The sequence below is a fragment of the Polyodon spathula genome, chromosome 12, assembly GCF_017654505.1.
Source record: "Polyodon spathula isolate WHYD16114869_AA chromosome 12, ASM1765450v1, whole genome shotgun sequence".
NCBI lineage: Eukaryota > Metazoa > Chordata > Actinopteri > Acipenseriformes > Polyodontidae > Polyodon > Polyodon spathula.
In genome coordinates this window covers 5,283,373-5,300,126 of record NC_054545.1, presented here as the reverse complement: position 1 = coordinate 5,300,126, position 16,754 = coordinate 5,283,373, and the positions used below count along the sequence as shown (strand labels likewise).

At 39.4% G+C, this 16,754-nt stretch overlaps 1 protein-coding gene across 1 annotated transcript; it reads left to right on the top strand.

Moving 5' to 3' along the window:
* Positions 1–1,309: 1,309 nt before the first annotated feature.
* Positions 1,310–9,408, top strand: LOC121323964 (tubulinyl-Tyr carboxypeptidase 1-like). Its single transcript, XM_041265315.1, is given in 8 exon segments — positions 1,310–2,418; positions 3,900–3,988; positions 5,420–5,476; positions 5,935–6,009; positions 7,219–7,600; positions 8,859–8,968; positions 9,245–9,265; positions 9,267–9,408. Coding segments are annotated over 8 exon segments (1,056 nt in total). The 5' UTR covers positions 1,310–2,139; the 3' UTR covers positions 9,310–9,408.
* Positions 9,409–16,754: the final 7,346 nt, after the last annotated feature.

Below are 16,754 nucleotides of genomic sequence, written 5' to 3'. Positions count from 1 at the left end.
TTTAAAAGTTATCTGTAAAATGAATTAGAAAATAACTGGAAAGCATAAAGTATTCAGACACTATTCACATGCATTCCAGAGATATTCTTTTAGACTGCATACAGTATGAATTTGTGATAATTAGTTTATACTGTTTGTTTTTTATTTATAGGAGGTTTTGCTGGTACATTTATGTACTACATTTCTACTAATCATAAGCCCATCTTTTCAATATCTGAGTTCTTTCATTTCTGATTTGGTGCATTTTTATCATCTAAAAAAAAAAAATTCTAATGACATATTAGAGTAAATAGCTTTGAGACTCTAGCCCAGTGTCTTAACACCAATTAATTAACTTTCAACCCCAATAGTCATGCAGTCCGGCCCCACTGTCTGGGGGGGGGAGAGGGTGAATCGGCACACAAGGTTAGCCCCATTGACAGGGTTTGAAACCTCACATATAACAATAACACCCAGGCAGCTGCTGAAAGCTGGGGAATGCAGCCACTATTTCTGAAGCAAACTCTCCACCATGTCAGCTGTTGTTGTGTCTAAAGCTGTAACTGTTACACAAGCTCATTTCACTGCTTAATCGATCATGCTGATTTATTCATTGGCCAAAACAGAACCAGGGTTGTGAGGAATTCATTACTGCACACTGAAGGTCTGTATGTGTATTTAGAAATGTATTTGCAGTACCGGTACAATTTAATAAAACGCAGTACGTTGTATTTTAACAGTAAGCTGGCATTTTTTAAGTGTTTCGTGTTTGGTGGGAGTGGAAATTGTTATACCACAAATCTAACAACTTGGTCACATAGACTCCTCTATTTTTTAGCATTTAAAACTTGTTTCCTACAGTACATAATATTACTGACAATCGCAAGGACTCTTTAACCATTGAACAATCTTACAGATTAGTGCTAAAGCAGAACGAAATCTCAGCCCAGTGTCATTATAATTATGCCCTCTGTGAGTTATTAAACTTTCAGACGGATTTACTAGGGTTGCTCGCTCCAGTGGAAAGTTTTACAAAAACGGCCCGTTTAAGTTTATTTGGGTTAAATGTGCACTATAGCAGACAGGTAACACAACTTAGTTAATTCCTGTGTTAATTGGTATCGACCGTATTGTAATGTCGCACACACTCCTCACTTTGTGTTACATTGTTGATGTGGTAAAGCAACAAAGTAATGCAAAGCTAGGGGAAACAAACTCTTTGTTAAGAAGCGCTTGAGTTAGCTGTTTATTGCTGGCAGTGGGGAAGTACAGTGGACTGAGTGAAGCCATCTTCCGGCAATGCGCAGGCGTGATGCTGAGGGCTCTGGGAATGTCTGGGCAGCGCTCAATGTAACAGGCATGAGAGCGGTTACGTTTGCTGTAGGCAGAGGCTGTTTGAACTTGGGAATAAACTCGAAGGATTCTGAGAAAAAAGCATGCAGTGAGGGAGGCATGGACCACTTTGGAATGGCACCAGAGCTGAAACGGAGGGACGTGGGATTGTGTGAGGCTGTTTCTGCAGCGTTGAGTAGCAGCATTGTGGACGTGGGTCGGATGACCTCTGGTGTAACTGATATAGGCAACAGTTTATGATCTTTGCAGCTCAATCAGCCCGTTATTTGTTTTTAGCGTTTGTTTTTTATATTATTGCATTAACACACCGGTAGCCTGCAGATCGTGTATTAATTGTTGGGTATATTTGTCAGCCATAGTGTTTTAATATTTGGAGTAGTTTGTCCCGTTGTGTTTATATCTGTGTCGTGTTGTGGAAATAGTTTCATTTTTTGTATTCAATTTTAGTCAAATCCGCTAGTTTTTTTTTTTGTTTTTTTTTGTGACATCATCACCATAACTTACCATTGACGGCTATTGTTGGGTTTTACGTTTTCTATGGTCACGTTTTCTAACTGTAGTGCTGCTGTCGTTTATTTTATGCGTGTATGTAAATCACCTGCACTTGTCGGTGTTAAAACTGGTCTGTTGAGCTTTATTTTCGGCTTTTACATGTTATTTATTTCGTATGAGCAGTTTTAATCTTATAATCACCGCTCCCTCTCCTTAAACGGACACTGCATATATAGTGCCATGTGCAACGCCGGTCTCTGTTGTGATAATTGTTACTACTGAGAGCTGTTACTCAAAGCAGGGTACGGTGGTGAGATGCCAGGGGCAGGAGTGACGGGTGCGGAGGGTGCCCAAAGAAAGTCGGGGGTCAGCGAGGGGTTGGTGGGCTACGCGGGCGTGACGCAACGTGAAGAAGAGGCAGATGACGAAGGCGAGGATGATCTTCGTGACGGAGATGTCCCGTTCTTTGTAAACCGAGGGGGCCTGCCTGTGGACGAGGCCACGTGGGATAGGATGTGGAGGCATGTGTCCTGCATCCACCCTGAAGGAGATGTTATAGGGAGAAAAATAAGGGGAGCCACCGACCTGCCTAAGGTAAGAAGCAGGAGTAGCTGGAAGAAACTGGAAATCAAGACATCCTGAAATTGCATAGATTATCACTGACTTTTCATGATCAGCTGTTAAACACAACATAGATGACAGCAGGCACAGAACCTTTGGAACTGTCACGTGTTTTACCTTCAAAGCCCTTTATCCTTCACAGAATACAGTATCTTGCATCTATGTGAAAATGAACATACCAAACATCAATACTGCACCTTGCTGTAAATATAAAAGCTAAGTCTAGTAAATCTGGCCCTATGCATGTGGTAAGCACACATCAACAAAACAGTCCAGGCAGTCTGGGGTAGTAAACAGAAAGACAGGACTCAGAGATGTGCTTGGTGTGGGTATGAATAGAACTGTATTGGCAACAGGTTTCGTTTCTTTCGTTGACTGTCATTTATTTATTTTTTGGTCAATAAACTTGTTCCAGTTAGCTTGTTTAAGGGAAAGTTTACTGTTCGCTGCATTGTTGCTTGCTGATAAAGGGCCGCTCCTTGCATTAGAATTTCACTGTCCTGAAGCATCAGACTCCACCACCTTCAGAACAAGCCTCAAGGTAAAGTTCATTTAACTGCTTCCTGAAGAGGCCTATTTAATAACATGGAAGAATATGTAACCTCAGATTGAGGAAACCAATCTGATTAATAAATTAATTCATATCTATGAAAAGGGGAAGCTAATGGAACTTGTTGGTGTTGGGTGGGTGCATGCGTTTTAGTGGTCATCGAATTTGCACTATCTTTGCAGGGAGTTTTCTGTTACTGCTCAGTGGATAGATGAGTCCCCAGTGCCATCAATTCAGCATGGTTTTACAATCATCAAAAATAATGTTTAAAAGAGAATCGGTGAAATAACAATATTCAACCCTTAGGTCTAGCTGTAAGCTCAGTAAAACATCCCACTAGCGCCAAGTGTAAAGAAGAAAGATCTCCCTAACACACCATGTCTTGTTAAATCCATGTGTTGTTCACTCTCAGAACATACTGTACGTTCCTGTGTTAATGTTAATATGACTAGCTATTAAAGTGAGTTCAAAGCTTGCCTGCATAGCCAGACCCATAACTGTCAGGAAGCTTATGCAGAACTTCCCTCATTTGTGATGTAAAGCTTAGACACGCTACTAAATAGAACAACTGAGACCCAGACCACAGAATGGGAAATAAATCTCAACCTGCTACCCTATCCTACAAGCCATTAGACCCATGACTGGGCAGTGGATTTAAAATGGACAACATTTAGCAAAATACCCAGGATGCAACTGCATTTACAAATTTAACATGACAAATTTAGAAAGGACAGAAAAATTCACGAAGGAGCAGCACACGTCAGCTTTCACTACTGGAGAGACTCCTTACGGATTCATTCAAATTCCTGTCATGAGCATATAATGGGTTTTGATTGAATACAAATGCATTTTCAAGCTGCAGTGAATATGGTTATTGTTTAAGCCTGCTTGTGTCTGTTGGCAGATTCCGACACCGAGTGTGCCTACGTTCCAGCCTTCAACCACTCTGCCAGATCGCCTGGAAGCCATACAAAGATACATCAGGGACTTGCAGTATCCTTTCCTGTAACAACCGTACATGAGTCACACAAAGTTAGGGAACATATATGACGTGCACCTGCCAGGACAGTGTGGTTATCGCATATCATACTATCAATACCCATTCCAATGGTAACCTGCCCTGACCATGCCAGGTTGGGACCTGGTAGTACCCTGAATGTGATGCCTTCAGTTTCCTTATCTTCCTCGTGTGTTATCAGTTTGTTCTTAATTCTTCCTCAGCAATGTTGTCTTGTCAAATCTTAATACTGTTGGTGAGTAAGTGGAGAAGCTGGATTGTTCACTCTGTAAAATACAATGTTAAACGGGTGGAAGCGTCTCACGGTCCAAAATAACTCTCCGCTTCCATATATTGATGTGTTCTTTTGGAATGTTTTTTCTTTTTCTTTTTGTAAAACGTTGTATTGTACCGTCACACCAAGAAGAACAGGGCCTCCTTATAGGAATGGTTTCTCATACAGCTGGGAGAAACCGTCCTCCGCTTGGTGTTTGTGTTTCTAGGTCTTTCGGCTAATGAAACCCTGGTCAGTTTCTATTAGGTTAAAGAAAGTCTTATTGTCTGCTTGCCAGAGAGAAAGGGAAAGTGAAACAAGATGAGAGTCCTCTCTGTAGCCTCGTTACAGTGAAACAACCCTAATGGTTCCGATTCTGTCTTTATGCATGAGGAAAAAAGGTTAGAACATCTGTCAAATAGACTTTGTAGACTATGGAGTTTGTTTTTTGAGGTAGATGCACTTGTTTACATCAGTGTAGACTGGAATCCAATGTTTTCTTTTTTTTAAAAGGTTGTTACCGAGAATGCGATGACCCGGTCTGAATAATGAAAGAAAACTCTGAGCAGTGTGTTTGTGGGATTGCATCTAGTGCAGGGCTGTTGAGTATCAGTGGGTTACCTGTTTATTATCAACTGCGGTGAGCTCTCAGATTTTAGTGCACTTTCCAGAATATGCAGTCTGTATGTGGCGAAACACAGTTCAACCTCTACTGCTGGAGTACCCAGATCTGTTCTTAATATTGTGTGGTAGGCAAATATTGGGAGAATTTCTGCTCAATAGATACAGTACAGATACAGATCACATTTATAGTGTAAGCTTTAAACTCAGCTACTTTAAAGCTTTAGTAAAATAGTGTTATTTAGTTTCTTTTAATAAGTTTCCTGTTGGCAGCTGAACCTGCAGCTTCATTAGCTGAATGCCAGGTCTCCCAGGGAGTTTTACTATTTGATCTCAGTAGCAGTCCACTCATTGAAAGGTAAGCAGTGAGAGAGAGTCCCATTAAAGGTGTTGGCAAACGGAGTTCCCTGTTCAGAATACTGCTGTCTTTAACCCTGCCTGTGCCAGCTTGAATGATATGCAGCTCTGCAATTCCAATCTGGTTCCATGTGACATAGTATGGGTGCGTTTATACTTAACTGGTACCTCCCAGGTACAATCACAGTGGAACACAGTTCTTTGAAATTAAGAAGAGCAGGCCTCTTACTGCGTAAGTACTTTCTTTATGTGTTTTATTATTTTTGCAGGTCTGTTTACAGAATTATAAGGAGAGACATCACCTTTTAAATAAATAAATAATCAATTTTGGACGTTGGTATGTTCTTTGTGTTGGTTACCAGGCTGACACTTTGTATTTCTATATTTTATTGCAAAATAAGAGGGTGATCAATAGGTATTGTCTTTCCTATGGCTGTACAGTAATGCCGATGGGATGATGCATGGAGAAGAGAGCGCTAGTAGTTCAGTAGCTCTACAAATGTTTACCAAGATGCTTATTGAACAACCAAGCAAATTAATAACATCCAGAACGTGGCAGAGTTTACTGCGGTTTAATGTGCAGAAGTCGTACACTAAACTAAAACAGGAATCTGTGTTTAATCTTGATGCCGTTAGCATCTGATTGAGTGAGGTGTAAAGGACTAACCCAGTCTTTCGGTTCCTTTGCAGGCTGATGGACATTGCCAAGGAAATGGTCCGGGAAACTCTGCCAATTAAGTGTTTAGAAGCTGTCATCCTGGGAATGTATCCTTTCCTTTAGTCTGTGGCACTGATGGATTTAAGTTATTTTTCCATCTAAGCAGTAGACAGGCAGGCATGAGGCTTGTAAAGCATAGGCTGCATTACCAGCTATGCTGTAGCAGTTCTGAAGCCTTGGACTTTGTTGTACTGGTGTACATGACTTCCCATCATCATTTCAGACAAATACATGTACTTTCATTTGAATTATTTTGTTAAAGTGTGTGCCAGGTTTACATAGGCGAGTTTAAAAAAAACAAAACAAAACAAAAACAATGCAAAGAATCGTTTCTATTGGAATGTTTAGGATACTGGACTTTGTCTTCAAAATGAATGACTTTATTGCTTGGTTTTCAGTATTCATGAATTGACTACATATGAGCAGAGGTGAAGGATTGTGAAAAAACAACAAAGCCATCTGGAGAATTATAAAATGTAAGGATAAAGGAACTAAAACAAACACCTGCATGGCAAAAATATTTGTGCATTTAGTAGCGTATAACACTGCACAATTCTGCCAAGTGGTGCTCATTAGTATTTCCAAGCATTGCCTTGAGGAAATTTGAGAGATTTCCATGGTTTATGCTTCTAGTGCACTAAAGGAAACCCATACCTGAAATATTTCATTCATGGAAATCTGCTTGTACTCTGCAAGCAGTATTCAGAAATAAGTCTAAAAGTAGATTTGTCTTTTCCTAAATTGTAAGAGCCCACTTGTTTAAAAGGCATTAAGTAACTGCTAATGCTTGTTTGGCAGAACATTTGCTTACGAAATGGTAGGGATCTTATTCCTGACAGTCTTTGTTCTTACAGATTCTGTCTGCTGTGAATCTTAAAGCAAGTTACCCAGTTTATTATTGCCAGTGTAGCCAGAAAGAGCGAACTGGGGTCAGAGCAGTAAAAATGTCCCCTGGCAGTATTTTATTTATTTACTTTTTTCAGCCTGCTTGAATGTCCTGAAAGATTTTCCTCTTTGTTTGACAAGCATTTCTTTTGTTTAGAAGTGTGTATTGCTTTATTTTATTTCACTATACTCATCCAACAGTGGATCTATTCAAAATAATCTATTCATCATAAAATCAAGCATATCTTATTACTAGCAATGAAGAAAGCAGTCAAGATGGCCAGTTTAAAACATAAAAAAATAAATAAATAATAATTACTTTTCAAAAATGGAAAAGGCTATATGTCTGCCTTAACTCTCAGCATGCTCAGTTACCTCACCAACAGCATGCCTGGGTTGGAGCGTTTCCCTCTCAGCTTTAAAACTCAGTTCTCAGGGAATTGCTTTCGGCACATTGTGCTGGGGGTGCACTGCGGGGGGCGCTTCGGGGCGCTGGGTATCAGTAGGCGGGGGAACCTGATGTACAAGCCGCTGGTGTTCCGCACCCTGAGCGACCTGGTCCAGGAGTTTGAGGGAGCCTACCGAGGCTACTGGCACTCTCTCAAGAAGGTGAAGATCGGCCAGTACGTGTCCCATGACCCACACAGCGTGGAGCAGATCAAGTGGAAGCGCACCATCCTGGACGTGGACAGGCTGACGCACGAGGAGTTCCGCAAGGAGCTCGAGAGGCACACCCGAGACATGAGGCTCAAGGTGAGACTTCTGCGAGACTTCACGTCTTGTACTGGCTGCTGTTAAAGCTGTGTTCAGTCATTTATCTCCGTACTAGGGAACCATATCAAATGAAGGCTGAATATCCTGGACTCCTCATGTGGTTGTATTGGAGTTAATAGCTGCATTTGTATACTGTATGAAGGGATAATAATAATAATAATAATAATCACCATATTATCCTGCAATTAATTGAGAATTAAGAGATGATTGGATTTCATGTTTGGCAAGGTCACCTTTCATGTGAATTTTATTTTTTTTTAAATTAAGTACCCTTTCCCCAATGCTTTCTGAATGGAGTGAACAGAAAACAGTACTGTATATTGACTCTTGGAAAAACTCATCAATGTAATTGAAGGGAAAACATTTGCTATGCTAAGTGGGAGGGTCTCCTGCGTTTTCTTAAGCAGCTCAGCTGTCCCATTGACGGCCCTGCAGTGCATGTGTGATCAGCTGCACTGTGGTGACACGCACAGCGAAGCAGCAGCTTTGTACAGTACATACAGAACACCAAAAGAAAAATAATCACAGCTGGGGTAGAGTTTGGTTTTTTTTTTTTTTTTGCAGTTAGCCGCAATATAAAATACACCCCTGCGAATTCTGTACAGGCAAAACAAGAAAAAATTGTTTGGATTTTGTTGCCTCGTTTGTCACAGTGAGATGCAATTTGGACTGTTCAACATACTAAAATTAAGATTTCTAATACTGAATTGTAAGAATACATTTTTAACAGATCATCGACTTATGAAAGTATCCTCACACCTTTTGTGTGTAACTCTTACGCAACATGTGCTGTTGTAAATGCACACAAACCAAAGTCTACATATACTGTCAACTTCCTCCTGACCAGCTCGCCATTAATATCCATCTTTTCATACTCTTTCAATTTTAAGAGCTCCCTCTATTTTTTCAGTGCTTATTGCGGTACATTATTACTAAAAAGAAATGTGGTTGTAGTGGCAGAGGTCTTCTCTAGGTCTACGGGGCGATAATGTTATGTCAGTCCGCAGAACCACTCAACATATTTTTTTTTGGACACAAAGGTATTACTCCACATTCATGGGTTCAGTGGTATCATGGATAACTGCATAACTACTGCATCCAAAATACTTTCGTATAGAATCCAGCAGTATTTTCTCTAAGGGTGTTACCAGGTGATGGTGGGGCAAGCACTGCCACATTTGAGGAAGTACTGGCAGCCCTGGGTGCCACTGTTTATGTATACTGCTTTTAATTTTAGATTGGAAAGGCTGCACCACCTTCCCCTACCAAAGAACGGAAAAAAGATGTAGGGTCCCCTCAGTGGAGCCAATCCAGCCCTCGCCGAAGAAACAGCCGCGGGGAAAGACGGTAAATTTGGAAAAGCTCTTTCTGATAAACATGATCCATATCAAACGTTATAGATCTAAATGGTGACCATCCGTTCCCAATCTGCTCCTTTTTGTATTTGTTTAATTTAGGCACCCTTTCCTCTGTTAGTGGTGAGTTTGGGGGGGGGTCCCTGCACAAACCACATTTTAAAAAGTCTGTCAATCCAGCGTGGTGTGACTAATTCATTTTACCCTGATATTCTCCATATATACCTCCAGCCTGCAATTGTTACACACAGTGGTTATCTCTTTTTAGACCATCCGGAGAAAAGAAGACAAAAAAACGCTTCAGACATCAACGGTTACCAAATCCGTGTGTGAAGAATACCCCCTGCTCCACGAAGACGAAATCTTTTTTAAACAAGCAAATAACTGAGAGCACATTTTTTTTTAAGCTGCAGTGGCTCGCTGTTTTCCAATGAAGATTCATTTTAAAATCGAGAGCAGCAGTGTATAGTCTTCAGATTTAAGTTCAGAAGCAGGCCATGAGGGTTCTGAATATAAATGCACTTTTTAAGTCTTTCCCATTTCTAAAATTCTACACCCTCGTTAAAAACACAAATTTAAAAAAAAAAAATTCCACCCAACTGTATAGATCTAATTGATGTTTTGAACGGGTTGAGGGATATTTTGAAAATACGCTTATATACTTCTTCTGAGAACAGCACCTGCTCCCCTCAGTTAGGTTTGGTTATGTCCAAGTGTGTGTGCTGTAAATAGAACTAGGTTAGAATTAGATAGTTCTATTCAAGCTTAATGGAATTTGGGCTAGACATGAATTTTTTGGTTATTAGATCTACTTCAGGAGGAGACTCTGGACTACAGTGTATATTAGTCTTGTCCCACATGGTAAACAAAATGCCAGCTGTGATGAATCTATATGTTAACAATCATGTGAATTCATATATTAAGTCGCTTTTATAAGACCCTACGATCAAAACGTCATAGATTGAAAATGGAAAGGGTTAAATCCAATCTAGTTACAGAAGTTTCCATTCCTGAGAGTCTGACAATATTACAACAGCAGCGCATGATTCATTAGACCAGACAGACCTAAAGCTGAGCTGTTTGTAACGCGTGATGGGGAAGATCTAGGTCAAAATCCCACAGAAGAAATGATACCGCTGTCTTGAACTAGGTAGTCTACACCAAATCACATGTTTCTTAAATATATACTACATCTCTAAAAACTACCTTGGTGACTAGTGTGTATGTTTTCTATTGTAGAAATATATTCAAAATCGCAATTTCTCCTTACAAAGTCATTATGCAAAAGAATACAAAAATCTGTAGGACATGGCTCAGTGTTACATATTTGACAGCGAGTTGACTTTTTAAAAGCTTACACTTTACAATGGAACACAATCTCCTGTATACACATGCGTAGCAGCGAGCCCATTGTGCCAGTAGCCCATTCAGATAGAGGACAACTCTACAAAAATGTTAGCATGATGCATGGGGAAGCAGTAATGCTGTAGATGTGTCCTTTGAATGCGATACAGAAATCCTGTCTTCTGAATATGCAGGCATTTCCGATAATGACTGGTATAACTGGTCAAGGCTGAAAGGAGGAAATGCAATACTAACCCATTAGAGTTTCATAGCATTGTTCACTAATTCTGTGTCTGGTAATGTTTCACTAACAACGCTTTTCAGTCAGGGTAGTCCCTGCAGAACTGTTCTTTACAGTATTTTAAAATATAAAAAAGGTTTACATAGGAAAGCGTCGTCTTAATTAAAGTGCAGCATAGAAGTACTGTCCTGTTTGTGGTTTTAATCCAATTTTAGATGATAATCAGCCTAACATTATCATTGCAGGCTTGTAAAGTGGTAGTGGGCAAAAGGTGCAAAGATAAGTTTGTTTACAGTGCACAGCACAGAGAAACTGTCTACCTGAGTAGAGTTCAACTCCAGGAGCTCTTTCATTTTAAAAAGACAATTACCAGCCCTGTTCTGTGCAAGTCCACCAATCAAACAGTGAACTGTGAACAGTGGTCACTGTGTGGCAAAACGAACACTACTTTCTTTGAATAAAAAAAAAAAAATTATAAAATGGTGTACACTGTACATTATGGAGAGGTGTTTGTAAAATGATTTGAGTATTAGCTTGGGATACTGAAATGATTCAATTAAAATGTGCATTTTTTGGTCTTTTTCTGTAGTGTTCTTTGTAATTATTCCAATACAGTATATGTGTATTCCAGTTATAATTAATTCATTTCATCATCTCTTAAAAAAAGGAAGAGATTTGAATCCTTAAAGATCGCATGCAATAGAGGAGATTGTTGAAAGTACGGAATAAAAAGTATTTTTTTATGTAGTTTTAAGAGTAACAAATTACATTTATATACAAGTTGTTTACAATATTTATGGATTCCTTCTGAGAACTGCTGCAATTAAAAGTCTCTTTAACGTTTCCTTACAGTAATACATAGCAAGGAGCTGCCAAATGTTGTCTTTAATAGCTCTCAGAAGTCAATATTTTTTTGTAAGGTGCCGAAAGTTATTATTATTAAAACAGTTGGCAGAAGCTTGTTCATTTTCCAGGAGATAACAGATGTGGTTCTCAACAAAACCAATAGGTGCATTCAAACATGTATATGTTCTGCTATGACACCCACTGGGTGTGTATTATTGAAGTTACTGTTCTTTTATCTGTCCTGCTTCTGGTGATGCACACGGCAATTGGCACCGATGGCAGACAAATCTCAGCTATCTGGTGAGGTAAGGTCAAATCCAGTTTTAAGAAATCATGTCTCCATTGAAACCTATGTTCAGCATTTACACTTTTGCTGAAAGTATAGCTCAGATCTTGCACTCTGAATGTCAGTGACAAAGCATTCAAAATGTTTAAAGCACAACAGGCTCTATGTAAACAGATTAGTTATGTTAATCTCAGCATTGTGTCTGTTTTTAATTACAGATTTACAGATTACAGATTACAGCTTGGTGCCTGGCAGCAGTGCAGAATGTGTTTTTATTTGATGGCTACCTCGAGTCAAGTTGAGTGTACTTTCTTTTACACCCTTTGTACGACAGACGAGAAATACATGCTAAAGTTAAAGGTAGCCAAACAAACATACACACAACTCATCTAACAAAATGTTGTTGATTTGCATTAGAAAAGGTAGGCTTTAAATGTTTCTCAATATCTGCACATCCCTGTTCCAGGTGAGTATCGGTCTGTACTGTAGTATGAATCAAAGTAATGCAATACCATTTATTGAAAAGATGGGAAATTGCTTAACTTTACTGTTAAGTGTTAAAATGAGGTGGTCTTAGGACAAGAACTCTTACAAAAGGACAAAAGGAGTTGTTTTGATATTTATCTGTTCTGTCGGCTCCACTGACTGCAAGTCTGTGGGCTCAATCCATTCTCACCACATGTACTCTCCACTGGCAGGTACACAGTGATCTGCCCAATGAATAAGTAACACTGTTAAAGTAATTTTAAGCTTTTTTTTTGGTTAAATTTAAGAGGTTGTGATTTCCAGCAGCTTCAAATACAGATAGGAAAGGAAGGCTAACCTAAACGCTGTTGAATTGCAGTGGATGCGCCTGTTTTTCACTGCGACATTTTAACATCAGGTATATCCGTGACAAGAAAGCACTGCAGAAGTAATTCATTGTTCCCTGCTTCCACAGATAAAATCACTGTTGTAAACTGCAGTCATAGAATTGATTGCTGTTAATCTACCAGCCACTGTACAAATCTACTCGCTTCTGAAGGGTTTGCAGACACTGCATTTGTGGCTTTGTGTTGCTTGTCTAGTAAGACCATTTAATGGCACTGTACAACATCAAAGATTCTTCAATATTACTGGGGAATAAAATATTTATTTTGCAAAAGTAACAGTGTATGCTCTTTGCCATAAAATAAGTGAACAGTTTTAACCCAGCAAAAAATACCCAGTGAAATTGTGTTTACTTGAAACAATTATAACAGCAACAAAAAATAAATAAAATGTTATACACACACATATATATACGTATAAACACACACACACACACACACACACTACTTTTTAATGGCTAACACAGAAAGGTTATTCTCATTTTGCTGGCTGGGCCAACAAAACACACCATTAAAAAAAAAAAAAAAAAAAAAAAAAAAGGGGGGGGGGGGAAGTATCGTTCTGAAAACTGGCAACATCTTGGTAAAGTGTTAAATGATAAATTGCAGAGCAGAAACAATCCAGTGAAAAACTGTGACGCCCATGAATCTGCTATTCCTCCTGACTTCAGAATTACTGTGAAATTTAAAACAAAATCGTAAATCTAGCAAACTGTTTTAGGACTACCCTTGAACCTCAAATTCAGCCGTGCATTTTGTCGTCTGTATTCGATCAGAATACATTTTCAACCTTAATGTAAAAGTGATAAAACCCCTATACTCCCAATTAGAGCTAAAAAAAAACTACAGAATGAACCAAGTTCTACCTGTTGCCTACAGGCACTATCTGTATTCGGTGGATTTATGAAAAAAGGTATTAAAAACCATCTGTTTTCCATCCGAATGAATGTAAAATGTGGTGCATTTGGCATCTTAATATATAGTAAGCAAACTTAACATCCCACCTTGAATGAAAATGTCCTATTCTGACAAAAGCAGACACACAAGCCTGCTGTTTGCTGCACTGCATGGGAGTTTTGGAGGCCATTTACTTGTATTGTTTATAAACACAGGGATACTTTTTTTTTCCTTCTATAAAGTGCCAGTATTATCCCAATGCATCCTTCATAAATATACCTCCTATCCACTGGTTGTGGAGTTTAAAAATAGCTGGTGTCCAAGTGGAATTTAGCAGGTAGGCAAATGTGGTCAGAGGAGTAGATTTCATTGGGTAATGAGCAATGAGAGGCGCCCAAGCAACTTCAGTGGGCCATCCTGGAGCAGTCTTCGCCCTGTTTGAAAGGGAACAGGAGTGCCATCACCACACATCGCTGGGATACAAATGGCATGTGTTAAATACAAGAGTGATGAAAATGCATGTTTGTATCCCTCTAGTGAGGGTAACAGTGATAGGCATTAAAGCCATTGTCCAGTCCATGCCTGACTCATAGAGAACGCAGCTATGATGTGTGCAGCAGGGAGTGATCTAATGAGTTTTACATTTACAATAAGATGTCCTGCTACACACTGGGCTGGAACAAGATGTTTGGAAATCAATAGAACCTTCATACAGACTTAGCATAGCTCCAGATGAACTGCATGGCAGGTTGAACAAGTAGAAAAATGAAAACCTTTGACTTCCCCAATATTGCAGCATTCTAAACTGTTTAAAAAAAAGAGGAAATTAAACAGATCCGGGTTTTGAGGACAGTGGCATACTGAGTTTAGCTTTCAATGTCTTGTTATTTCCTTTCTGAGAGAACCAAAGCTGTGTTGTTTTTCATTTCTATGGCAACTTAACAACACGCACAAAAAACTCTTTCTGTTTTGATACCCCAGAACTGGTAACTGTCTCAATGTCTAGATGTATTTTCTGATGAGGGTTCACAAACAGTTAAGCTAGTCAAGAGTTTTAAATCTGGTTCGTTATCAAGTTAGTGAATAAACTTGGCCTGCGACACTGTGACATACATTCTCAATCATGGCCATATTGCATATATTCTGACTACTGCTAAAACAATATTAAATCTAACCAAAAGTAATCGTAATAGATGGGTTATATTGGTTTTATAAATGTTTGACTTGACACTTATGGAAAGCTACGGTAAAGATATGTTCCTGCTGACTCGCCTCCCTGTTGCCCATTGCTGACTGGCTCTGCGGTGTAGAAGATGTAGTCAACTGTAGCCCCGAATCCAGAGTGAAGGGTTGTCACTTCAGGCTGTCCTGTATCACTGAAGTAATGGCTGTACATCGAGGCCAGGTTCAGACCATGCCGGACTGTGTTTCTGAATCGGGGGGGGGGGGGGGGGTGAATATTCAAAATGCTTTAATAAACTACTTGAACACACTGCATCTCCACCACTACCCCACTGTTGCCCAGCTGTTTGCTGATATAGATGTTGTTTTACTGGCTAAAGTTATTACTATCCTGCCACATAGGACATTGCCCCCTTCAGTCATCTATGCAGTGAAAAGGGGACAGTGTAACTGGCCACATATATATATATATATATATATATATATATATATATATATATATATATAAAAAGAAAAAAAAACAGTAGCAAAACTGACAAATAAAGGGACAGCTATATCTGAGCCTGTCTGTATTGGGAAAAGACACAAGGTTAAAACACGCTGCCAGTAACTGAGGAAGTGTTAATCAGGCAATGAAAAACACTGAAGCATTAGATATGTACGGTGTATTGTAAAGGATCCAAGCCTGTGTCATGGGTCAATGCTGCAGTCTAGACACCTTTCCAAAATGTTTTTCAAAACCTGTATACAAATGTCAAATAAACCTTATGGAATGTATTCAGGACTCATTTAATTTGCTTTCTAACAGAACACTACTGCCTTGTTTTACAGAACGATTAGCATTAATCTGGGGCTACTATATGTTACTTTAGGTAAAATAATCTGACGTTTGTAATTATCAGGCTCTGTGAAATCAGACTTATCTTTTAATTAGGTAGCTTGCAGGGGAGGCATTTTCATTAGCACTTTGCTACTAACGAAAATGCATTTTCTTTGTAGTTGCTGCTAATTTCAGTTATTCAAATGTGCTACAGCTCTCAAGAGGTTAAAAAGAAAACATATTCAGGTAATGTATCAGAGACAAGGATCCCCCGAGACCTCATTAAAATCTTTACTTCAGAAGCCAGCATAAGACACTTATTGTCTGACTGGAACATTAACAATTACCAAGATTCTAACCTGACTTCTTCTCACACAGTGAAATAGTGGCAGTTTTCAGTTATTCCAAGTCTGTCTGGCCACAAGGAGGCGTTTCCTTTGGTAAGGTTTATATGCGCAGTCCTCCTGTCCAGAAATCTGAAACACCCATACATAAAAAAATGCTGAATCAAAACCATCATTTGACTATCTAGAGGATTGTATTCTTTAAACATAATGTTTTGTAGGTGGTAAGATCAAAGAAAATAATGATAATATTGTCAGCTTTGAGAACAGGAGGTTATTTGGGTCAGAATGAAAATATAAGCTTATCTTTGTAATGCCAATATTATGTCAACTAGAATACTGTAGGTCTGCCTCATTACTGCTTTCTTCTTCGTACTGCAATCGTATAAAATGAAACGTATGGATACATGCTTATACGTTCAGGTTCTGTGGATACTTGGACACTAGTATGTAACTATTCTTTGTCTGGGATTGTCTGAAGCGGGCAATGGGTAGGTCAGTCTGCCTGTTGAGTTGCACACACAGCATGGATGATAAAAATGTAATCTATAAGGGATGCATGCAGAATTTTTTCACCACTATTTCTTCCTTGAAATCTCCAAGGAGCCTAGTTAGCAAAGCACATTGGTATATAACCATACCATCCAAGTCAGCAGTCCCTGATAATGAAGCTGACCAGTCCGGATAAACTGGTACAGTGGCATGTTGGGAGCAGAGTTGAAATCCCCGCAGAGTAGAACCGGACAGCTCCTGCCCTGCTCCTGCCATGGATCTATCATCTGGTTGATTTCTGCCAGCATTATTGCCAGCTGGGTCAGTTTGACATCGCCTCTCCGAGGACTGAACAAAAGATGAGTGTTGGCAATGCAAATGGGGCTGACCTTCGACCTCTGTCCTCCAACTGCTAGCCCCTCAGTCATCATTGGTTGTAAAAGCACCACAAGTAATC